Source organism: Rhinatrema bivittatum, chromosome 4, assembly GCF_901001135.1.
Source record: "Rhinatrema bivittatum chromosome 4, aRhiBiv1.1, whole genome shotgun sequence".
NCBI lineage: Eukaryota > Metazoa > Chordata > Amphibia > Gymnophiona > Rhinatrematidae > Rhinatrema > Rhinatrema bivittatum.
In genome coordinates, this window is record NC_042618.1 from 475,638,639 (window position 1) to 475,664,699 (window position 26,061).

The following is a 26,061-nucleotide window of genomic DNA, read 5'->3' on the forward strand; positions in this document are numbered from 1 at the left end:
GCGGAGAGCCAGAGACTAGTGTGAGAAGCAGCCACACCATGAAGCAGTACCCCATGTAAATAATGCCGACAGCAGAGTCTTCAAAAAGATGGTTTACAATTATTTTTGTCATAACATCAAGAACAGGATCCTGTTTCCAACAGTGGCCAATTCAGGTCACAAGCTTTTATTTATTTACAAAAATCTATATTCCGTCCCCTCATCAGATACTGTTCAAGTACCTGGCAGGATCCCAAGAGGTCGACAGATTCCATGCTGCTTATCCCAGAGACAAGCAGTGCATTTCCCAAGTCCACCTTAATAATGGTTAATGACTTTTCTTTTAGGAACTTGACCAAACCTTTTTTAAACCCAGCTACACTGACAGCTTTTACCACATCCTCCGGCAACGAATTCCAGGTTTAATTATGTGTTCTAAAAAAATATTTTCTTCTATTTGTCTTAAATGTATTACCTAGTAATGTCATTGTGTGTCCCCTGGTCTTTGTACTATCTGAAAGCGTAAATAACCAATTCAGGTTTACCCATTCCATGCCACTCATTTTATAGACTTCTATCATATTTCCCTTCAGCCCTCTCTTCTCCAAACGAAGAGTCCTAACCTCTTTAGCCTTTCCTCAAGGGGAATCGTCCATCCCCTTTAACATTTTGATTGCCCTTCTCTGTACCTTTTCTAATTCTTCTATATTATTTTTTAGAAGCGGTGACCAGAACTGCACACAGTACTCAAGATGAGGTTGCACCATGGAGCGATACAGAGACATTAGGATATTCTCTGTTTTATTCTCCATTCCTTTCCTAATAATCCCGAGCATTCTATTTGCTTTCTTGGCTGCTGCTGCACACTGAGCAGAAGATTTCAAAATATTAGCGATGACACCTAGATCCTTTTCCTGGGTGGTTATTCCCAAAGTGGAAGCTTGCATTGTGTAACCATAATTTGGGTTATTCTTCCCTAAGTGCATCACTTTGCCCAGTCTCCCAATCTTGCAAGGTCCTCTTGCAATTTCTCACAATCCTCATGTGATTTAACAACTTTGAATAATTTTGTAGCATCAGCAAATTTGATCCTCTACTTGTTCCTAACTCTAGCTTATTTATATGTTAAAAAGCAGTGGTCCCATGCCACTATTCAACTTTTGCCTTTGAGAAAATTGACCATTTAGCCCTACTCTCTGTTTCCATCTTTTAACCAGTTCTATCCACAACAAGACATTGCCACCTATCCCATGCCTTTTTAATTTCCTCAAGAGTCTCCTCAAGACTATGTCAAACACTTTCTCAAAATCAAGATACACTATATCAACTATATCATGTTTATTCAAGCCTTCAAAAAATGAGGATTGGTGAAGCAAACCTCTCTTGGCTAAATTCATGTTGGCTTTGTCCCATTAAACTATGTCTATCTCTATATTCAGTAATTATATTCCTTTTAATAGTTTCAACCATTTTTCCTGGCAATGACATCAGACTCACCGATCTGTAGTTTCCTGGAACACATCTGGAGCCCTTTATAGAAACTGACATTACGTTGCAAACCCTCCAGTCTTCAGGTACCATAGACGATTTTAATGATATTTTACAAATTACTAATAGCAGGTCCACAATTTCATTTTTCAGTTCTTTCAGCACTCTGGGATGTATACTATCTGGTCAAGGTGATTTGTTACTCTTTACTTTGTTAATTTGCTCTATCACATCTTCCTCTGAATCATTACCTTTAAATATCACTTCTGGCATAGGCATCTGCCTTATATCTTCCTCAGCAAAGACCAAAGCAAAGAATTCATTTAATCTTTCTGCTATGGCCTTGTCCTCCCTTAGAGCCCCTTTTACCTCTCAGTTATCTAATGGTCCAACTGATTCCCTCATTGACTTTTTGCTTCGAACGTATCTGAAAAAGATTTTATTATGAGTTTTTGCTCCCACAGCATCTGAGTTGCTAGTGCTTATGCTGTTTCCTGCTTTTTTAATTTGGATCCCTTTTCCATTTCTTGACAGATGTTCTTTTAGATATTATAGCCTGTCTCACCTCACCTTTTAACCTTGTCGATCATTGTTTCCTTCCACCTTTCTTAATGCGTGGAATACATCTGTTCTGGGCTTCCAAGATGATATTTTTAAACAAGGTCCACGCCTGATGTAAACTCTCAAACTTTGTAGCTACTCTTTTCAGTTTTTCCTAACAATTTTCTTTAATTTATCAAAGTCATGCCTTTTGAAAGTTAAATGCTTTTGCAATAGACTTCTTTAGTGCACTTCCTCCAGCTATTAAGTCAAATTTGATAATGATGTAATCACTATTGCCAAGTGGCACCAACACTGTTACCTCTCGCACCAAATCCTGTGGTTCCACTAAGGATTAAGTCTAAAATAGTTTCCCCTCTTTTTGGTTCTTGTACCAGCTGCTCCATGAAGCAGTCATTTATTTCACCTAGGAATTTTACCTCTCTCTCTAGCATGTGACATTCATACAGTCAATATTGGAGTAATTGAAATCTCCCATTATTACTGTGCCATTGATTCTTTTTCAGGTTCACTGATGCAGTCAGCATAGAAACATTATTCATCTACAAAATATCTTAAGCTTCAAGGCAGGTCAGTAACAGCTACTGCTTACCATTTTGGTAAAGCTATTAGATTCACCAAGAGAAGGTCCTGTCAGACAAATCTGATTGATTTTTTTGACTGGGTGACTAAAGAACTGGATCGAGAAAGAGCGCTCGATGTGATCTACTTGGATTTCAGTAAAACCTTTGATATGGTCCTGCATAGGAGACTTGTGAATAAATTGAGAAGCTTGGGAATAAGTGCCAAGGTGGTGGCATGGATTACAAACAGGTTGACGGACAGAAGACAGCGTGTGATGGGAAATGGAACCTACTCTGAAGAGAGAATGGTGTTAAGTGGAGTGCCAGAGGGATTAGTTTTGTGACCTGTTCTGCTCAATATCTTTGTGAGCGACATTGCGGAAGGGATAGAAGGTAAAGTTTGCATATTTGTGGAAGATCTGCAACAGAGTGGATATGCTGGAAGGAGTAGAGAGAATGAGACATGATTTAAGGAAGTTTGAAGAGCGGTCGAAGATATGGCAACTGGGATTCAATGCCAAGACGTGCAGAGTCCTGCATCTGGGGTGCAGTAATCCAAAAGAGCTGTATGTGATGGGGGGTGAAGGGCTGTTTTGCACGGAGCAAGAGAAAGACCTTGGGATGATAGTGTCTAACGATCTGAAGACAGAGAAGCAATGGGACAAGGCGATAGCTAAAGCCAGAAGAATGCTGGATTGCATAGAGAGAGGAATAACCAGTAAGAAAGGAGGTGATAATCCCCTTGTACAGGTCCTTGGTGAGGCCTCACCTGGAATACTGGGTTCAATTCTGGAGACCGTATCTCAAAAGGGATAGAGACAGGATGGAGGTGGTGCAGAGAAGGGCGACCAAAAAGGTGGAGGGTCTCTATCAGAACACTTATGAGGAGAGGCTGAAGGATTTGAATATGAATACCCTGGAGGAGAGGAGGTGCAGGAGAGATAGGATACAGACCTTCAGATACCTGAAAGGTTTTAATGATGCACAATCAACAACAAACTTTTTCTGTTGCAAAGAAATGAGTGGAACTAGGGGTCACGTAATGAAACTCCAGGGAAGACGCCTCAGAACCAAAGTCAGGAAATATTTCTTCCCGGAGAGGGTGGTAGATGCCTGGAATGCCCTTCTGGAGGAGGTGGTGAAAACAAAAATGGTGAATCCCCTAAAGGCCAGAGGATGGGAATGAAGAAAAGAGTGCATGGGGGTAACTTGCTGGTGTGGGAGTTACTTACTACCCTTAACCAATAAGCCTGAAACTCTTGATGCAACGTCAACATTGCTCTCTGCTTCAAAGGCAGGAGATAAATGGGAATTGGACCCAAACAGCAACCAACAAGTGCCCTGACTTTGACGGTATGGGAAACTGAAAAGTATGGGGGGACTTGTATGGCACAGCAGAAACTACCATAAGCTTGCTGGGCAGAGTGGATGGAGCTTTGGTGATTTTCTGCCCTCATTTCTATGTATCTGTGTTTCACAAGTAGTGCTAGCCATGACTAAAACACATTTTAAAAGAGATTGCTTGATAAGATCGTGCAGAGACGCCTCTGCCAGGAACATCACAGAAACTTTGGAAGCGTTCAGGTATTCTTTGCTCTGTGCTTCTCAGGTTCCACGATGCGTGCGCGTTTATCCACGGGATACAGAGACGGCCCTGAGAGGGGTGGAGGTCGGGGAAGGGAGGAGAGGAAAGAACAATGTGCATGCATGTGATTTTCAAACCTATGCACATTATTTTACGCCCAGCCCTCCCCGAGGCCCCTACAAGTAGCAGGTGCAGAGCGCATGGACACTTTTAAAGGGAGGGACGTGGCACTTGCAGTTTTCAACGTGGGCAGTAAAACTTTGAAAATGCGCGTAAATTCTGTGCGTTAAATGTGCCCGCGCAGCCCACACCCTGCACGGCTTGTCCGGAAACCTCACCCTATTCTGCCATCTCAGACACGGGACTGCATTCCTCAGGAGGTCACAGAATGGCTCAGGAGGTCGTTCAGCCCACACCCTGCACGGCTTGTCCGGAAACCTCACCCTATTCTGCCATCTCAGACACGGGACTGCATTCCTCAGGAGGTCACAGAATGGCTCAGGAGGTCGTTCAGCCCAAACCCTGCTGCTCTCCAGACAGACTTCACCAGGGCTCAGCTGAGAGTTACAAAACGACCCTGAATCGCTCCTCTCATGTAAAGCCCGTTACAGCCAACCGCCACATTAGTGTTCATTAACCAAAGCCGGGGGCAGTCAGAACGCCGTCACCTCACCAGGATCTGAAATGCAAGGCCACAGGGCGACAGCCGTCATCAGCCAGGAACCTCAGCAACTTGGGAGACCCACTGAGCCTGGGGCGAAGGGCCCCAAAAGACAGGCGAGGGGAACGCCCTGCTCCCGAGTCCCAGCAGCCTCCCAGAGAAACCCAGAAGAGGAAGCAGAGCAAAACACCAGCTGCCTGCGCCCTTCTCAGTCTCGCAAGGTGCGAGTCTCCTCATTACATCTGAGATGATAGGGTTTGCCTCCTTCACTTTATTCGGCAGCGAGCACCTTTAGTCTGCTTGCAGAGCTGCCTCCCTCCGCTTTATCTGAGGAGATGGCCTTCCCAGGAGGACTCTGCCAGGAGTTCCCCCAGTGAGGGAAGCCCCACAGGACTCAGGTGGTTGGGGGGGGGGGGGGGAGAGAGAGGACGCCACGGGCTTCTCCTGCAGCTTGCAATATCGCCTTCTCTTTCTTTCACAACTTAGCAGAATCTTCTACATATTTTTTCTAAATATTCTCCCTGGAGCTGCCTTTCCCTCTGAAGCACCTGGAGAACGCTCTCTAATTGCACGAGGAAGCCCTGAGCCTCAGGAACCTGTATCTGCAAATGAGATGAAATTCCTGTTCTGCCAGGGGAACACTCTGCACATGGGGGCCATGAAAGAAGTCTAAAAGAGACAACCAGCTGTGATTTACATCGCAAGGAAGGCGCGACTGATTCCATGGAGAGGAGGGGAGAACACCAGGTGCACAGGCCGCAAGAAATAGCAAAGTGAGAACATTGCCACATCCAGAACCAACCTGATAATGTAACGTGATGCAAAGACAAGATTAAGACACTGAGCGGCAGATTCATCTCCACCTAAACCGAGTTGTGCATAAGAGCTCCCTAATTCTATCTTATTGTATGGATCTCTATGGCAAAACAGGGGTTTTGCATGCTCTGTGGTTTATTGCTCTGCCTGTGACCCTATTTCCCCAGCGAGCTCATTTCCTGTCTGCTGGTCTGCAGGTGGTGTTTGACCTCTGCACTGTCGTTCAAACAGAGGCTTTGGAAGGTGGCTTGATCAGCATATGCAACACTGAAACACTCTGCAGTGCCATTGGCCATAAAGCCGTTAGTATTGTGTGTTCTGATTGGCCCTGGAGACAGAGAACTCGCCCTGAGGGTTCTGGAACTCTCCAGTCTTGCCCGGGAGTACAGAGGGATCAGAGCTCTGTGCTGAGGACCTGTTCAGCCTTTTTCCTGACCTCCCCAGGCACTAACCAAGTAGTGAAAAGCATTTAGCTAGTTTCTACAGTTTAATCCTTGTTGTTTTACCTGTTTCTGTTTGTAGTTTAAATCTTACATCCGTGCACTGTTCTTACTTTTTCTTAATAAACTTATTAGTTTCTTAGCTCTGCCTCTCTTGGACTGACTATCGATCCCGGTATTGTCTGTGTATTTGGTCTGGGGTGTATTTCTGGGAATGGTGTGACCCTTGGTTGTGAGGGGTCTTAGTGTCCCTAGAAACCACCAGGAGATAGATTGTGAGCGGGGAAGTTGCCCAGAGGCAGGCAGGAGGTTGCCAGTGTAAGAGATGTTGTGCAGGTGCAGAGGGGCTTGGGCAGTGCTTGGCAGGACCCTCCGGGTGGCCACAAGGCTTTACCCCTCACACCCCCACAGCTAAGGATCCTCTGTGCTTATCCCAGGCTTTACCCCTCACTCCCTCACAGCTAAGGATCCTCTGTGCTTATCCCAGGCTTTACCCCTCACTCCCCCACAGCTAAGGATCCTCTGTGCTTATCCCAGGCTTAACCCCTCACTCCCCCACAGCTAAGGATCCTCTGTGCTTATCCCAGGCTTTACCCCTCACTCCCTCACAGCTAAGGATCCTCTGTGCTTATCCCAGGCTTTACCCCTCACTCCCTCACAGCTAAGGATCCTCTGTGCTTATCCCAGGCTTTACCCCTCACTCCCCCACAGCTAAGGATCCTCTGTGCTTATCCCAGGCTTAACCCCTCACTCCCCCACAGCTAAGGATCCTCTGTGCTTATCCCAGGCTTTACCCCTCCACTCCCTCACAGCTAAGGATCCTCTTGTGCTTATCCCAGGCTTTACCCCTCACTTTCCTCACAGCTAAGGATCCTCTGTGCTTATCCCAGGCCTTTACCCCTCACTCCCCCACAGCTAAGGATCCTATGCTTAGCTTACCCTCCCATCCCCCCATGATCTCTTGTATCCCAGCGTTACCCCTCACTCCTTCACCAGCTAAGGATCCTCTGTGCTTATCCCAGGCTTTACCCCTCACTCCCTCACAGCTAAGGATCCTCTGTGCTTATCCCAGGCTTTACCCCTCACTCCCCCACAGCTAAGGATCCTCTGTGCTTATCCAGGCTTACCCCTCACTCCCCCCACAGCTAAGGATCCTCTGTGCTTATCCAAGGCTTTACCCCTCACTCCCTCACAGCTAAGGATCCTCTGTGCTTATCCCAGGCTTTACCCCTCACTCCCCCACAGCTAAGGATCCTCTGTGCTTATCCCAGGCTTTACCCCTCACTCCCCCACAGCTAAGGATCCTCTGTGCTTATCCCAGGCTTTACCCCTCACTCCCCCACAGCTAAGGATCCTCTGTGCTTATCCCAGGCTTTACCTCTCACTCCCCCACAGCTAAGGATCCTCTGTGCTTATCCCAGGCTTTACCCCTCACTCCCCCACAGCTAAGGATCCTCTGTGCTTATCCCAGGCTTTACCCCTCACTCCCCCACAGCTAAGGATCCTCTGTGCTTATCCCAGGCTTTACCCCTCACTCCCCTCACAGCTAAGGATCCTCTGTGCTTATCCCAGGCTTTACCCTCACTCCCCCACAGCTAAGGATCCTCTGTGCTTATCCCAGGCTTACCCCTCACTCCCCCACAGCTAAGGATCCTCTGTGCTTATCCCAGGCTTTACCCTCTCACTCCCCCACAGCTAAGGATCCTCTGTGCTTATCCCAGGCTTTCCCTCTCACTCCCCCACAGCTAAGGATCCTCTGTGCTTATCCCAGGCTTTACCCCTCACTCCCCCACAGCTAAGGATCCTCTGTGCTTATCCCAGGCTTTACCCCTCACTCCCCCACAGCTAAGGATCCTCTGTGCTTATCCCAGGCTTTACCCCTCACTCCCCTCACAGCTAAGGATCCTCTGTGCTTATCCCAGGCTTTACCTCTCACTCCCCCACAGCTAAGGATCCTCTGTGCTTATCCCAGGCTTTACCTCTCACTCCCCCACAGCTAAGGATCCTCTGTGCTTATCCCAGGCTTTACCTCTCACTCCCCCACAGCTAAGGATCCTCTGTGCTTATCCCAGGCTTTACCTCTCACTCCCCCACAGCTAAGGATCCTCTGTGCTTATCCCAGGCTTTTCCCTCTCACTCCCCCACAGCTAAGGATCCTCTGTGCTTATCCCAGGCTTTACCCCTCACTCCCCCACAGCTAAGGATCCTCTGTGCTTATCCCAGGGTTTACCCCTCACAGCTAAGGAGCCTCTGTGCTTATCCCAGGCTTTACCCCTCACTCCCCCACAGCTAAGGATCCTCTGTGCTTATCCCAGGCTTTACCCCTCATTACCCCACAGCTAAGGATCCTCTGTGCTTATCCCAGGCTTTACCCCTCACAGCTAAGGAGCCTCTGTGCTTATCCCAGGCTTTACCCCTCACTCCCCCCACAGCTAAGGATCCTCTGTGCTTATCCCAGGCTTTATCCCTCACTCCCCCACAGCTAAGGATCCTCTGTGCTTATCCCAGGCTTTACCTCTCACTCCCCCACAGCTAAGGATCCTCTGTGCTTATCCCAGGCTTTACCCCTCATTACCCCACAGCTAAGGATCCTCTGTGCTTATCCCAGGCTTTACCCCTCACTCCCCCACAGCTAAGGATCCTCTGTGCTTATCCCAGGCTTTACCTCTCACTCCCCTCACAGCTAAGGATCCTCTGTGCTTATCCCAGGCTTTTACCCCTCACTCCCCCACAGCTAAGGATCCTCTGTGCTTATCCCAGGCTTTACCTCTCACTCCCCCACAGCTAAGGATCCTCTGTGCTTATCCCAGGCTTTACCCCTCACTCCCCCACAGCTAAGGATCCTCTGTGCTTATCCCAGGCTTTACCCCTCACTCCCCCACAGCTAAGGATCCTCTGTGCTTATCCCAGGCTTTACCCCTCACTCCCCCACAGCTAAGGATCCTCTGTGCTTATCCCAGGCTTTACCCCTCACTCCCTCCCTCAGCTAAGGATCCTCTGTGCTTATCCCAGACTTTACCTCTCACTCCCCCACAGCTAAGGATCCTCTGTGCTTATCCCAGGCTTTACCTCTCACTCCCCCACAGCTAAGGATCCTCTGTGCTTATCCCAGGCTTTACTCCTCATTACCCCACAGCTAAGGATCCTCTGTGCTTATCCCAGGCTTTACCCCTCACTCCCCCACAGCTAAGGATCCTCTGTGCTTATCCCAGGCTTTACCTCTCACTCCCCTCACAGCTAAGGATCCTCTGTGCTTATCCCAGGCTTTACCCCTCACTCCCCCACAGCTAAGGATCCTCTGTGCTTATCCCAGGCTTTACCCCTCACTCCCCCACAGCTAAGGATCCTCTGTGCTTATCCCAGGCTTTACCCTCACTCCCCCACAGCTAAGGATCCTCTGTGCTTATCCCAGGCTTTACCCCTCACTCCCCCACAGCTAAGGATCCTCTGTGCTTATCCCAGGCTTTACCTCTCACTCCCCCACAGATAAGGATCCTCTGTGCTTATCCCAGGCTTTACCCCTCATTACCCCACAGCTAAGGATCCTCTGTGCTTATCCCAGGCTTTATCCCTCACTCCCCCACAGCTAAGGATCCTCTGTGCTTATCCCAGGCTTTACCTCTCACTCCCCTCACAGCTAAGGATCCTCTGTGCTTATCCCAGGCTTTACCCCTCACTCCCCCACAGGTAAGGATCCTCTGTGCTTATCCCATGCTTTACCCCTCACTCCCCCACAGCTAAGGATCCTCTGTGCTTATCCCAGTCTTTACCCCTCACTCCCCCACAGCTAAGGATCCTCTGTGCTTATCCCAGGCTTTACCTCTCACACCCCCACAGCTAAGGATCCTCTGTGCTTATCCCAGGCTTTACCCCTCACTCCCCCACAGCTAAGGATCCTCTGGTGCTTATCCCAGGGTTTACCTGTCCACCCCCCACAGCTAAGGATCCTCTGTGCTTATCCCAGGCTTTACCTCTCGCACCCCCACAGCTAAGGATCCTCTGTGCTTATCCCAGGCTTTACCTCTCACTCCCTCACAGCTAAGGATCCTCTGTGCTTATTCCAGGCTTTACCTCTCACACCCCCACAGCTAAGGATCCTCTGTGCTTATCCCAGGCTTTACCCCTCACTCCCCCACAGCTAAGGATCCTCTGTGCTTATCCCAGGCTTTACCCCTCACTCCCCACAGCTAAGGATCCTCTGTGCTTATCCCAGGCTTTACCCCTCACTCCCCCACAGCTAAGGATCCTCTGTGCTTATCCCAGGCTTTACCTCTCACTCCCTCACAGCTAAGGATCCTCTGTGCTTATCCCAGGCTTTACCCCTCACTCCCTCACAGCTAAGGATCCTCTGTGCTTATCCCAGGCTTTACCCCTCACTCCCCCACAGCTAAGGATCCTCTGTGCTTATCCCAGGCTTTACCCCTCACTCCCCCACAGCTAAGGATCCTCTGTGCTTATCCCAGGCTTTACCCCTCACTCCCCCACAGCTAAGGATCCTCTCTGCTTATCCCAGGCTTTACCTCTCACTCCCCCACAGCTAAGGATCCTCTGTGCTTATCCCAGGCTTTACCCCTCACTCCCCCACAGCTAAGGATCCTCTGTGGTTATCTCAGGCTTTACCCCTCACTTCCCTACAGCTAAGGATCCTCTCTGCTTATCACAGGCTTTACCTCTCACTCCCCCACAGCTAAGGATCCTCTGTGCTTATCCCAGGCTTTACCCCTCACTCCCCCACAGCTAAGGATCCTCTGTGCTTATCCCAGGCTTTACCTCTCACTCCCCCACAGCTAAGGATCCTCTGTGCTTATCCCAGGCTTTACCTCTCACTCCCCCACAGCTAAGGATCCTCTGTGGTTATCTCAGGCTTTACCCCTCACTCCCCCACAGCTAAGGATCCTCTGTGGTTATCTCAGGCTTTACCCCTCACTCCCCCACAGCTAAGGATCCTCTGTGCTTATCCCAGGCTTTACCTCTCACTCCCCCACAGCTAAGGATCCTCTGTGGTTATCTCAGGCTTTACCCCTCACTCCCCCACAGCTAAGGATCCTCTGTGGTTATCTCAGGCTTTACCCCTCACTCCCCCACAGCTAAGGATCCTCTGTGCTTATCCCAGGCTTTACCCCTCACTCCCTCACAGCTAAGGATCCTCTGTGGTTATCTCAGGCTTTACCCCTCACTTCCCTACAGCTAAGGATCCTCTGTGCTTATCCCAGGCTTTCTCAAAATCTGTTGCTGTTTCTGCCTCCCCAGGGATGCTGTTCCATGCATCCAGCATCCTTTCTCTGAAGAAATGTTTCCCAGTGTTACTCCTGAGTCCTCGTATTCTGATCTCTTATTCTAGAACTTTAGAACTTCTGAACACTGTTTGCACATCTCGGGCTGCCCCTGTCTCTATGATGTCTCCCATCCTGTAGAGTCCTCAACAAATCAACTTTAATAGGAAACCAAGGATGAACGGAGCAGGAATTCATCCAATAAACTGCAGTCAACAGGCATCGGGGGGGGGGGGGGGGAGATTTATAATAACAGATCGACTAAAAATTGTTTCTCTTCCCGTTGAAACACGAGAGGGCAAATGAAATACATAGGAAGACATTGGGGCGTATTCAGAGCCGTTTGCGTCCCCAACAAGGCACTGCTCCTAACCCCCGGGCTAGCTGCAGCAGAACTGCGTAAAAGTGAAAGCAACAGCACTGGCAAAACCAGATATCGATAATTCAGCCGTCTGGGAACCCAAATTATTAAGATAAGATCTTTTACAATACGGATTCTTTCCCTTCGTCTCCAAAATTAGATAAGTCTGCTTTGATATTAATTTCAGATTTTGGTGTATATAAGGAATTTTAATAAACTGGTTTTTATATTTTTAAGCACTCCCCCGCCCCCCCGTCTGAGGCCCTCCTAGCATTATGAATCAAAGCCAATCGGGGGCGCTGCTGTGCAGATTGTCATCAGAGATCCCCCCCGTGCAGGCATCACAATGATACATGTAAAGGTTTAATACAGCAGGCACAGCTGAAGAGTGGGTCTTCAGCAGAACCCCCACGCTGGTCTCACAATGATGCACGTAAAGCACGAATACAGCAGGGACAGCTGAAGATTGGGTCTTCAGCAGAACCCCCATGGTGGTCTCACAATGATGCACGTACAGCATGAATACAGCAGGGACAGCTGAAGAGTGGGTCTTCAGCAGAACCCCCATGCTGGTCTCACAATGATGCACGTAAAGCATGAATACAGCATGGGCAGCTGAGGGGCAAATTCTCCTCAAAGCTCCATGCAGGGGTGACACTAGTATATCAAAATAATAAACACTGCACGGACAGCTGAAGATCAGATTTTTATCAGAACCCCATGCAGGTATGACAATGATACAAATAAAGCATGAATACAGCACGGACAGCTGAAGAACAAACTTGGGAAAGGAGATTTTAAAAACAAGCGGTCTAGCCTCATTTACAGATGTAGACTTCAGTTCTCAAGAAAGAGCAAAAACATCATACAATTTTATCAGGACTATAAAGAAAGTGCAAGTGGCCACAAAAAGCCACAACACAGCAGCCGATATACATTTTGAAGATGCAACCTTCCTATAATGAGGCACTAGGGACTCTTTTCTCAGAGCCAGAACTCCTATAGAACAAATCTGTAAGTGAGTGAGGAGACTGAGGCCTCATGCAATAACAGAAACGAATGTAAACGAGGAAGCGAAAGCCACCTGCTGCAACTTCTACCTTCTGCTGAATTCTCCTGGCTTTTTTCATCGGCAAACAGTTGTGGAAGATGCTGAAATCAAAACATTTGTCTGAGCTTCTCTCTGCTCCCATCGTGCCAAATTCCCATCTTCCAAACCCGCCGTCCTAGACCAGACTAACCCCCGGACGGGAGGGTGCCCAGCTCACTGCACTTCTGGGCTCATCTCTAAGACCTGTGGTTCTGAGGAGTCCGCGGGCGAGCCCTTCCTGCCACGCTTCTGTGCCCCCACCAAGCCTGCAGCACCAGCCCTGGTTTGCTGACGCACTTGGAAGCCTTTGAGGACTGCACCTTTCAAAAACAGGCTAAGTCAATTAGTCTTAGCAAGGCTGGAAAGATGTTCCCTTGTGAGGAGCAGAAAATACAGCAGCATGCGCTATACATAACACAGAGACATGAGAACCAGTCCTGCCTGGGGCATGACGCGAGCCTTCCTCCGGGGCTGAAGAGCCGCGCTGCACACCAGCGCCATCTCGCATCCACGACGCCGTACCCAGACCTCAAAGTAAAGTCCCCGTGAATGGGCCTGAGCTCAGCAAAGAGCCAGAACCCTTCTAGTGTTCTCCACGCATTTTTCTTTTCATGGATTTTTTCGTGAATTTGGTGCTCCTCACACACACACACACACCCCCCCATACACTGCCCCACCACAGTACAGGTTTGTCGTGGGCCTGGGCCACAGATCAGGAACTTTGCAGAAGTGAGACCCATGTGCATACACATGAATGTGAATATTAAAATGAAACAGAGCCCAAGGTTGCACAAAAATGATCTCTTAATAAGCAAGTGAACATTACTGACCTTCTAATAGCTAATACATCACATATTCATCCAGCCAATTCGTTTACATTATGAGCCAATGTTACACAAACAATTCACTAATTAATATACAACCCCCCCAACAGATGTCATTTCCCCTTTGATTGTGCTAGTTACTGAAGAGCATGCTTTTGATTTTCAAACTCATTGATAATTTGTGCACTGTGTCCCACAAGGTTTCTGCCCACGCAGCTGAGTTTGTTAACCACCTGTTCTGTCAAGAAACCCAACAAAATTGCCCCCGGTTTTCAACACCCAAGACCGTGTTTGGACTTAGTGGACCCGTGGACTTAGTCACAGAGACAGGAAGAGTCTTCCAACTCCCGTGTCTAGATCAAATAATCCGTCAATCCTACTCATCTGATGCGCAAGTGTGATCGGACAGGAGTGATGCTCAAGAAGAACCGAGCCCGACGGAAAATAAACAACCATTCCACGACAACGGCACCCACCAGCCTAGGAATTCCAGATATTTGGCCCCATCTCTCCACGCCCCCCACGCTAGAACCTAGAGCCAAGACACTGGGAGTAAAACTTTTTCATGCTTGGCAATCCAAAAATAGCCAATCAAAGGCAAATTTATCAGTCTATGAAAGTGCAAATGATTTCCCAAAGTACAAGAAGCCCTTATAATTGCACTCAGGTTGGCTGGTGAGGACACACCAGGATGCCAGGCCACACTTCAATCTCGTGCGGCTACAGAAGGTTGCAGACGGGCATATTTCTAAGGAGACGTGACTGTCTTTATAGCTTCAGTGGCTAAGTCACAGTGCAAAAGTAAGGTCCTAATTAACAAAGGCACCCCAAGAATATCTGGCTAACTTTGCAGGGTGGGTGCTGATGATTGTGCCTGGCTATCTGTAAGATAAGTTTATCTGGCTAACTTTAGGACAGCCCTTCAGCTGGGCTAAAGTTATCCAACTATGTTAGCTAGATAATGCTGAAAATCGGTATTTATCCAGCTAACTTAGCCAGATAGTCAACTCCACCCCATAACGACCAGTCCAACCAGCAAGATAACTCAGAGCTAGTCAGCGCAGCTGGATGTTCAAATCCCACCATTTCTCTCGCTAACCTAGGACCTGATTCGTTAAGGCTTTCCTCCCGCTCTATCAGGGCCGATGCAATATAGTGTGCTCAGGCTAGCGCACCGGGTAACACGTTATTGGATGCGCGTTTTGGAGGCGCTGAAATAACCCCCCCGATGAAATACGGGGATCAGCACGTCCAAAACACACGTCCAATTGAGCGCATGGCTATTAGCGTTCATCACGTGCAAGTTCCACGCACGTGAGGCTATTAACTATTACCCCGCGCTGCCAAAGGTTGCCGTGCGGCCGAGGCGCCCATTTTAACGCGGCAAATGTAATGCCTGCACGGGAGCTGGCGATAAAGCATGCTGCGCTCAAGGGCTCACCGAAAAAAAACAACCCCCAAAGTCCTGCTTTCTGTGCTTCCTCCTTTTAGTACTGTCACGATACGAAGTAGGAGGAGGCACAGAAAGCAGAGTCGTGCTGCGCGCCAGGGCTCAATAAAACAATAATAATCCTGATTTCTGTGGGTGCAGCCCCTGCCGGCAGTAAGCGAAGGAGCGAACAGATAAATAGCAAGTGCCCGACACTCACCGACGATTGGTCCATTCACTGTCACATGACAGTGAAAGGGCCAATCCCCTTTCAGAAGGTTGTCCTGCATGGGGATTGGTCCTTTTCAGTCAGTGAAAAGGACCAATCCCCTTTCAGAAGGTTGTCCTGCATGGGGATTGGTCCTTTTCAGTCAATGAAAAGGACCAATCCCCTTTCAGAAGGTTGTCCTGCATGGGGATTGGTCCTTTTCAGTCAGTGAAAAGGGCCAATCCCCTTTCAGAAGATTGTCCTGCATGGGGATTGGTCCTTTTCAGTCAGTGAAAAGGACCAATCCCCTTTCAGAAGGTTGTCCTGCATGGGGATTGGTCCTTTTCAGTCAGTGAAAAGGACCAATCGGGGGCCAGCCCTGCTGGGGGGGTGGGGAGGGAGCTCTGGCCAGGCTGTTACGGGCGCACAGCCGCGTCTCCTGGGCACCCGACAGACAAGTTATACGCCGCGCGTCCCTTTTAGCGCGGCGGCTCGCTTGTCCAACGCACTGAGCGCCCAGGAGAGGTGGACGTGCGCGCGTTCAGTGCACTGATATTGCATGGGCCTGTCTGTCTACGGAGAAATGCTTAGTAAATGAGGCCCTTGGCTGGACCAATGATGCCGAACATGGACCTCCATCTCTTCTTTCTATGTCGGTGTCAGGGCCACTTGCCCTGATTCGGCTTGGCCGAGTGTTTTTGAGGTGGACCCGAGATGGTGCCTCTCAGCTTCCTTTACATGAATACCTGCATCTATCTTTTACTCTCCGATTGGTTCTGTGTTGCGTGTTTGTGCCTAGCCTACTTCTGGACTGGTCCAGCAGGAGCCCAGCCCCTAGCACTCAGGATATTCCAGGCTTTCCCTGGCTGGGCTCCTGCCTGGTTCACCTGACCATGTCCTTGTTCCTTGCCTGCTTCCTGAAGAACCTGCCTGCCTGGACTACCTAGTTTGCCTTCTGGGCTTGCTCTGCCCATTGAAGGAAGAGTGGCACTTCATTTGAACGTCCCTTGCTCTATAATAATATATATTTTTTAATTTTTTGCTCATTTTTTCCAACGAATGCTCACGGTACGTTACAGCATGGTTAGTATTCAGGTACAATAAAAGAGGAAACAGAAGATGAAGTGACTTGCCCAAGGTCAGTGGCAGAAGCAGGATTTGAACTCTGGTTTCACTGGTTTTCAGCCCATTGCTCTAAGCACCGCAAGGCCACGCCCTCTCACTGCGTGGCTACACGGGACGAGAGCCTGCGTGCGCTAAACAGCACCTACAGCCTTGTCCTCCCCTTTTGCCCAGGCTGTGTCCACTAATCACAGCTCGGCTGTAGGCTTGGGGTCCCTGACTGCCCACATTCCAGCCAGGAGTCCTTACCACACAACTGTGCGGGCGAACCCGGTATGTGCAACATAAGCCTACAGTGCAGAGACGCTTCGTTAAGACATTTCCACCCATGCCAGATCCTGCACCCAGCGGAATCTGGATCTGCACTGACCACAACACCGTAGCCAGAAATGTTCTGACTGCTAAAGACAAGTAACACAGAGGTCCATATTCAAAAAGTTGAGTTATCCAGCTAACTTCGATATTCAAAGTTAAGTCTGGTTGGAGCAAAGAACTGTCCTGCATTTAGCCGGATAACGTTGGCTGGCTACGTTCAATAGTGAGGCTGCACCACTGAATATACCTCCAAACTTATCCGGCTAACTTTGCTATCTGGACAGTGACTGAGTATGGACCTCATGGCTACCACTTCCTGTGCCTGGGAACTGCTAATCACGTTTAGGAGTCACCACTGTGGCTAGAATGTGCACCAGTGCTTGCTACAGTGCCTTTACTGCGTGCAGTATGTAACGTGGACGCATTAACACCACGAATGTGGCATTAGGACGCCCAACACAGCCACATTAAAAATAACCTGACTGGGTGATCTTTTAAAGCAGCCATCAATTTAAATATGCAGATACGATGGCAAGGTGCTCATTAATCACTGCCACAGGATTTGCATAGCTGAGGGAAATTTAGCTGCATCATAGGAGGTGCAGTCAAAACTGCTAGTGCAGTGACGGCGTTGATGCACTAGCAATTAACCCCTGGGGGGATGCAGTGCCCTAAGCCCACCTCTGCACCCGTCCCCGACTCAAGCACCCTCCCCACCAACAGCAGACAGCCACTTCCTGCCCACTGACACAGCAAAGATCCCCTTAATCACCTCCCCCCCTCAGAATTTCCTGCCCATCCACCCCCTCCTCAGGACTGCTGCTTTGCTGGGCTTCCTTGGCCTGCACATGCAACATGTGGGCCGTTCAGCCGAGAGCCAGCCAAGCGGCAGGAGACAGGGGGGAGTTCTGGGCAAGAGATCAGGGCGGGGGCTTTAAACGGGGAGACCTCATAGCATTGGACCCTCGGCGGTGGGCTGAGGGGGGCTTTCGCTGTCTGCAGGGGGGGGTGAGGAGTGCTTGAGCGTGGGAGATATCCGCAGGATCCAGCGGGGAGGCTGCCAGACTGCCACCCAGGCCGGGATCTCCTGCAGTCTGTACCAGCGAGGCTCCCATCTCGGGGGTCAGCGAGAAGGGGCTGCAGGAGAGGGCACAGAGGACCAGGAGCATGAACAAGGCCGCCTCCAGTTTTACACTACCTGCTTAATGCATGACGTTAGGGTGATGGATGCCAAGTGAAACTGTGGTTTAACATGCGTGCTAAAACTACGCATGTTACCTGGCAATCTTAGCAGACAGAGCCCCTTGGTCCTTGAAAAACTAGCAAGCCACAGCAAAAGAGCCATATCTCAAAAAGAAGCGGCACACGTGGGGGTCAGACTGGACATTTTTCTCCAAATATCCGCTAAGGGAGATTTTGCCATGGAAGGCATCCAACTTCTTAGCATCAGCCAAACAGGTCTCCCGGCACTTCCTTTCCCCTCCCGCCTTCCAGATACCATAAAGGAACTGCAGCTTTAGCCTCCGCGGCTCAACCTTACTGTCAGCAGGAAACAGAGAAGCAGAGCAGATGTCGGCAGCGAAGGAGCACTCGGTCCTCCGGCTATGCCAGTTTGTGCCTGTCCAGGTCTAAGTTCCGCCTGCGGCACCTGGAGACCCCCCCAATTCCTGTCGCCTACGGCGGGGGCATGCTCCGATTTCTGCGGGCCGCACCGTTACGCTGGCTCCTGAGGGGGCCAATCATGAGTTTACGGGGATGTCTGAAGTCACAATCCCTTCTTAAAGAGGCACTTCAATCTGCAACCTAGCCGGCTGAAGCTCAAATGCTACCCAGGGATGCACGAGGCCTAATATCTTTAAAACGCAAAGTTAATTTCTCCAGCATCTGGGGCTGGTGCACACCAAGAAAATCCCTGCTCCCTCTCCAGCAGAGGCCTCCTGGTGGGCCCAGCAGGAGGCCAGAGGGCAATGAGAAAGAATAGTGTCTTCTTGTAGCACTGTATATAGTGCTATGCTCTCGCATTAGGTACCTACAAGGAGCATTTCAACCTAGCTGACCTTTTCCAATCGGCTAGGCTGAAGTGCCTCTTTAAGACACAGCTTATGACTGGCTCCTAACAAGTCACTATTGCTTTCACTGGAAGCTTGCCAGGGAGGAAGCCTTCTTAAGACCCCGGCGTGGACGCCAAGAATTGTCTCTAGCGGCATTTTGGAACCTCTGGTCTGAGGTGAGCGGAAGAGGCTGCAATACCGCACCTCTGCAGTCTGTGCCCGTCTCCAGGAGCCCTTCGGTAAGACGGGCTGAACGGGTCTCTCCATTGTGCGTCTTATCGGCAAAACGCCCGGTGCCGCCTGGGCCCCGGTGGCTCTGGTGGCAGTGGACAGCAAGGTTCATCGTTATTTTAGGCAAGGCGAGTGATAGATGGGATTAAGGGACACCTCCGGGGTTAAACAAAACCTTGATGTTCACCTGAACCAAAGCCAGCAGCTGGCTCAGACGCGACCGGGAGGGCGAGGCTCTTACCTGGATGTAAGGTGTAGCTCTACCTCGGAATCTCCACAGCGGGAATTTGGACGGCTCTTCCCCGACGGACTCGGACTTGTACTGAGGGGCCCCGGGGATAATGTACTGGAGCTCGCCAGGCTCTGGAGTGCAGTGACCCTGAACAGTAGTGGGAGTCTGAGGGTCAATCGGAGGGAGGGAGAGAGAGAGAGAGAGAGAGAGAGAGAGAGTTGGAGACATTCGTGTAACATTCATGTAACGCTGCATACAGTCATGTAGCCATTTCATAATTCACCTTCTATCTCGGGCCGGGTGGATGAAATGGGGCACCTTGATGTCATCCTGCTGCCCAGCAGAGGTCTGCCACACAGAAAGGAAGGGCGGCGTGTGCCACGCAGTCTGTATATAGTCCCACGGTGTGCATATATTTACTATGTAGGGGCCCCTGCAGGCAGCATGAACCTGCCATTTTATACCCACTGTGCTACGGCTCTGCGGTCTGTCCGTCCCCACCACACCGGGGCCCTGCAGTCTGTATACACCTGGTCTGTAAATGGCTATTGGGATGGCCCTGCATGCCCCCAGCATACCAGGGTACAGCCGCCATACTGGTGCTCCTCCATGCCAGGGCCCCCTTCAGCCAGCTCTTCCCTGCGCTCAGCTGACCCCAGTGAAGGAGGGGGGGCGGCTGCAACAGAGGGATATTCTTAACAAACACAGTGCTGCCGCAGGCTGGGGCGACGTTTACTCGACCAACGGGAAAGCCGTAGGAAGATGGGGATTTACTCGAGCTGCACTGTTCCCAGTCCAACTCCGTGTGCTGTATCCTAACCACTTCGCTAGATACTTCACTACAACATTACCTGGGGGTTTCTAGGGAATACCACACCATTGCTAAGATAATCTTACAATCTTAGCATCCATTATTGATGTTATCCAAATGGTTTGAGCTAAAGTGAAGGTCAAAGAGATAGAGTAAGTTGTCCCAAGGTCACAAAGATCAGAGGCAGGGATGAGACTAGAACTAAAGCTCAAGGAGAACATAAGAACATAAGAACATGCCATACTGGGTCAGACCAAGGGTCCATCATCCCAGCATCCTGTTTCCAACAGTGGCCAATCCAGGCCATAAGAACCTGGCAAGTACCCAAACACTAAGTCTATTCCATGTAACCATTGCTAGTAGTAGCGGTGGTTATTATCTAAGTCAACTTAATTAATAGCAGGTAATGGACTTCTCCTCCAAGAACTTATCCAATCCTTTTTTAAACACAGCTACACTAACTGCACTAACCACATCCTCTGGCAACAAATTCCAGAGTTTAATTGTGCGCTGAGTAAAAAAGAACTTTCTCCGATTAGTTTTAAATGTGCCCCATGCTAACTTCATGGAGTGCCCCCTAGTCTTTCCATTATCTGAAAGAGTAAATAACCGATTCACATCTACCCGTTCTAGACCTCTCATGATTTTAAACATCTCTATCATATCCCCCCTCAGCCGTCTCTTCTCCAAGCTGAAAAGTCCTAACCTCTTTAGTCTTTCCTCATAGGGGAGCTGTTCCATTCCCCTTATCATTTTGGTAGCCCTTCTCTGTACCTTCTCCATCGCAATTATATCTTTTTTGAGATGCGGCGACCAGAATTGTACACAGTATTCAAGGTGCGGTCTCACCATGGAGCGATACAGAGGCATTATGACATTTTCCGTTTTATTCACCATTCCCTTTCTAATAATTCCCAACATTCTGTTTGCTTTTTTGACTGCCGCAACACACTGAGCAGACAATTTCAATGTGTTATCCACTATGACACCTAGATCTCTTTCTTGGGTGGGAGCACCTAATATGGAACCTAACATTGTATAACTATAGCATGGGTTATTTTTCCCTATATGCATCACCTTGCACTTATCCACATTAAATTTCATCTGCCATTTGGATGCCCAATTTTCCAGCCTCACAAGGTCTTCCTGCAATTTATCACAATCTGCTTGTGATTTAACTACTGTGAACAATTTTATATCATCTGCAAATTCGATTACCTCACTTGTCGTATTTCTTTCCAGATCATTTATAAATATATTGAAAAGTAAGGGTCCCAATACAGATCCCTGAGGCACTCCACTGCCCACTCCCTTCCATTGAGAAAATTGCCCATTTAATCCTACTCTCTGTTTCCTGTCTTTTAGCCAGTTTGTAATCCACGAAAGGACATCGCCACCTATCCCATGACTTTTTACTTTTCCTAGAAGCCTCTCATGAGGAACTTTGTCAAATGCCTTCTGAAAATCCAAGTACACTACATCTACCGGTTCACCTTTATCCACATGTTTATTAACTCCTTCAAAAAAGTGAAGCAGATTTGTGAGGCAAGACTTGCCTTGGGTAAAGCCATGCTGACTGTGTTCCATTAAACCATGTCTTTCTATATGTTCTGTGATTTTGATGTTTAGAACACTTTCCACTATTTTTCCTGGCACTGAAGTCAGGCTAACCGGTCTGTAATTTCCCGGATCTCCCCTGGAGCCCTTTTTAAATATTGGGATTACATTTGCTATCCTCCAGTCTTCAGGTACAATGGATGATTTTAATGATAGGTTACAAATTTTTACTAATAGGTCTGAAATTTCATTTTTTAGTTCCTTCAGAACTCTGGGGTGTATACCATCCGGTCCAGGTGATTTACTACTCTTCAGTTTGTCAATCAGGTCTACCACATCTTCTAGGTTCTCTGTGATTTCGTTCAGTCCATCTGAATCATTACCCATGAAAACCTTCTCCAGTACGGGTACCTCCCCAACAACCTCTTCCGTAAACACCGAAGCAAAGAAATAATTTAATCTTTCCGCGATGGCCTTATCTTCTCTAAGTGCCCCTTTAACCCCTTGATCATCTAACGGTCCAACTGACTCCCTCACAGGCTTTCTGCTTTGGATATATTTAAAAACGTTTTTACTGTGAGTTTTTGCCTCTACAGCCAACTTCTTTTCAAATTCTCTCTTAGCCTGTCTTATCAATGTCTTACATTTAACTTGCCAACACTTATGCATTATCCTATTTTCTTCTATTAGATCCTTCTTCCAATTTTTGAATGAAGATCTTTTGGCTAAAATAGCTTCTTTCACCTCCCCTTTTAACCATGCCGGTAATCGTTTTGCCTGCTTTCCACCTTTCTTAATGTGTGGAATACATCTGGACTGTGCTTCTAGAATGGTATTTTTTAACAATGACCACGCCTCTTGCACACTTTTTACTTTTGTAGCTGCTCCTTTCAGTTTTTTTCTAACAATTTTTCTCATTTTATCAAAGTTTTCCTTTTGCAAGTTTAGCACAAGAGCCGTGGATTTGCTTACTGTCCCCCTTCCAGTCATTAAATCAAATTTGATCATATTATGATCACTATTGCCAAGCGGCCCCACCACCGTTACCTCTCTCACCAAATCTTGTGCTCCACTGAGAATTAGATCTAAAATTGCTCCCTCTCTCGTCGGTTCCTGAACCAATTGCTCCATAAAGCTATCATTTATTCCATCCAGGAACATTATCTCTCTAGCATGTCCCGATGATACATTTACCCAGTCAATATTGGGGTAATTGAAATCTCCAGTTATTATCGCACTACCAATTTGGTTAGCTTCCCTAATTTCTCTTAGCATTTCACTATCAGTCTCACCAAATTGACCAGGTGGACTGTAGTATACCCCTATCACTATAGTCTTCCCCAACACACAAGGGATTTCTACCCATAACGATTCAATTTTGTATTTAGTCTCATGCAGGATGTTTATCCTGTTGGACTCTATGCCATCCCGGACATAAAGTGCCACACCTCCTCCCGGGTGCTCCTCTCTGTCATTGCGATATAATTTGTACCCCGGTATAGCACTGTCCCATTGGTTGTCCTCCTTCCACCATGTCTCTGAGATGCCAATTAAGTCTGTCATCATACACTGCTATACATTCTAATTCTCCCATCTTACTTCTTAGACTTCTGGCATTAGCATACAAACATTTCAAAGTTTGTTTTTTGTTTGTATTTTCATTCTGCTTTTTAATTGATAGGGATAAGTTAGAATTTTTTAGCTCAGGTGAGTTTTTAGTTACAGGCACTTGGACTGCTTTTCTAATTATTGAAACCTCACTGTCGGGATGCCCTAATTCTAATGCATCATTAGTATCCTTTAAAGATACCTCTCTCCGAACCATGCGCTGCTGAGCGACTGTCGGCTTTCCCCTTTGTTCTAGTTTAAAAGCTGCTCTATCTCCTTTTTAAAGGTTAGCGCCAGCAGTCTGGTTCCATCCTGGTTAAGGTGGAGCCCATCCCTTCGGAAGAAACTCCCCATTCCCCAAAAGCTTCCCCAGTTCCTAACAAAACTGAATCCCTCTTCCTTGCACCATCGTCTCATCCACGCATTGAGACTCCGGAGCTCTGCCTGCCTCTGGGGACCTGCGCGTGGAACAGGGAGCATTTCAGAGAATGCCACCCTGGAGGTTCTGGATTTAATCTTTCTACCTAAGAGCCTAAATTTGGCTTCCAGAACCTCCCTCCCACATTTTCCTATGTCATTGGTGCCCACATGTACCACGACAGCCGACTTCCTCAAGGTTACTCACAGGGTCAGTGGCAGAGCTGAGACTAGAACTGAGGTACAGGGAGATAACGTGACTTCCTCAAGGTCACTCACAGGGTCAGTGGCAAAACTGAGGTACAGGGAGATAAAGTGACTTCCTCAAGGTCACTCCCAGGGTCAGTGGCAGAGCTGAGACTAGAACTGACGTACTGGGAGATAAAGTGACTTCCTCAAGGTCACTCCCAGGGTCAGTGGCAGAGCTGAGACTAGAACTGAGGTACAGGGAGATAAAGTGACTTCCTCAAGGTCACTCCCAGGGTCAGTGGCAGAGCTGAGACTAGAACTGAGGTACAGGGAGATAAAGTGACTTCCTCAAGGTCACTCCCAGGGTCAGTGGCAGAGCTGAGACTAGAACAGAGGTACAGGGAGATAAAGTGACTTCCTCAAGGTCACTCCCAGGGTCAGTGGCAGAGCTGAGACTAGAACAGAGGTACAGGGAGATAAAGTGACTTCCTCAAGGTCACTCCCAGGGTCAGTGGCAGAGCTGAGACTAGAACTGAGGTACAGGGAGATAAAGTGACTTCCTCAAGGTCACTCCCAGGGTCAGTGGCAGAGCTGAGACTAGAACAGAGGTACAGGGAGATAAAGTGACTTCCTCAAGGTCACTCCCAGGGTCAGTGGCAGAGCTGAGACTAGAACAGAGGTACAGGGAGATAAAGTGACTTCCTCAAGGTCACTCCCAGGGTCAGTGGCAGAGCTGAGACTAGAACAGAGGTACAGGGAGATAAAGTGACTTCCTCAAGGTCACTCCCAGGGTCAGTGGCAGAGCTGAGACTAGAACAGAGGTACAGGGAGATAAAGTGACTTCCTCAAGGTCACTCCCAGGGTCAGTGGCAGAGCTGAGACTAGAACTGAGGTACAGGGAGATAAAGTGACTTCCTCAAGGTCACTCCCAGGGTCAGTGGCAGAGCTGAGACTAGAACTGAGGCACAGGGAGATAAAGTGACTTCCTCAAGGTCACTCACAGGGTCAGTGGCAGAGCTGAGACTAGAACTGAGGCACAGGGAGATAAAGTGACTTCCTCAAGGTCACTCCCAGGGTCAGTGGCAGAGCTGAGACTAGAACAGAGGTACAGGGAGATAAAGTGACTTCCTCAAGGTCACTCCCAGGGTCAGTGGCAGAGCTGAGACTAGAACAGAGGTACAGGGAGATAAAGTGACTTCCTCAAGGTCACTCACAGGGTCAGTGGCAGAGCTGAGACTAGAACTGAGGCACAGGGAGATAAAGTGACTTCCTCAAGGTCACTCACAGGGTCAGTGGCAGAGCTGAGACTAGAACTGAGGCACAGGGAGATAAAGTGACTTCCTCAAGGTCACTCACAGGGTCAGTGGCAGAGCTGCTATTGGAGCCCCTGGGGTCCTGGCTCCAAGTCCCAGCCTTTATCTCCACCCCCCCCCCCCCCCCCCTATTCCTGCTCTAGCCCAGGAGAAGTAACGCGAGACATCTGGCACTTTTATGGCCCTTGAGCTAAGCGAGGTTCCCCATGGCTGCCTGGAGCCCCTCTCCCCCTCCAGCCCTACCTTTAATTGAAGTGCCCATGGACCCATCCGCTGCCACTGTCCGTTGCTGACTTCCTCCTCATTTGACTGTCCTTTCCTCTCCATGCTGCTGGGCTGCGGCAAAGCACGCACCATGGCCCTGAGCATGCGGTCTAAAAGCACAACACTAGAATTAGCCATGTGCAGCAGACGGGAGCCATTCACATCAAGCAACACAACAGAGAGGGGGGGGGGGGCCTGACGGGATGGGGGAGGACACAACAGAGAGGGAGGGGGGTCCTGACGGGATGGGGGAGGACACAACAGAGAGGGAGGGGGGTCCTGACGGGATGGGAGAGGACACAACAGAGAGGGAGGGGGGTCCTGACGGGATGGGAGAGGACACAACAGAGAGGGGGAGGTCCTGACGGGATGGGGGAGGACACAACAGAGAGGGAGGGGGGTCCTGACGGGATGGGAGAGGACACAACAGAGAGGGAGGGGGGTCCTGACGGGATGGGAGAGGACACAACAGAGAGGGAGGGGGTCCTGACGGGATGGGGGAGGACACAACAGAGAGGGAGGGGGGTCCTGACGGGATGGGAGAGGACACAACAGAGAGGGAGGGGGCTCCTGACGGGATGGGGGAGGACACAACAGAGAGGGAGGGGGGGTCCTGACGGGATGGGGGAGGACACAACAGAGAGGGAGGGGGGGTCCTGACGGGATGGGGGAG

General features: G+C 49.2%; 1 protein-coding gene across 3 annotated transcripts in view; it reads right to left on the minus strand.

Moving 5' to 3' along the window:
• The window catches only part of DYRK4 (dual specificity tyrosine phosphorylation regulated kinase 4), a 246,022-nt gene that overhangs the window by 213,883 nt on the left and 6,078 nt on the right, over positions 1 to 26,061 (minus strand). For 2 of the 3 annotated variants that reach the window (XM_029597287.1, XM_029597285.1), the window contains exon 1: positions 19,239 to 19,314. Coding sequence is in view for 1 of the 3 variants with exons in the window: in XM_029597284.1 (XP_029453144.1) it covers positions 19,239 to 19,394; positions 25,368 to 25,493 (282 nt within the window). In the remaining 2 variants the exon portion in view is untranslated. Of the gene's footprint in view, positions 1 to 19,238; positions 19,395 to 25,367; positions 25,499 to 26,061 lie in introns of those variants that run through there. The other variant, XM_029597284.1, reaches the window with a different exon arrangement.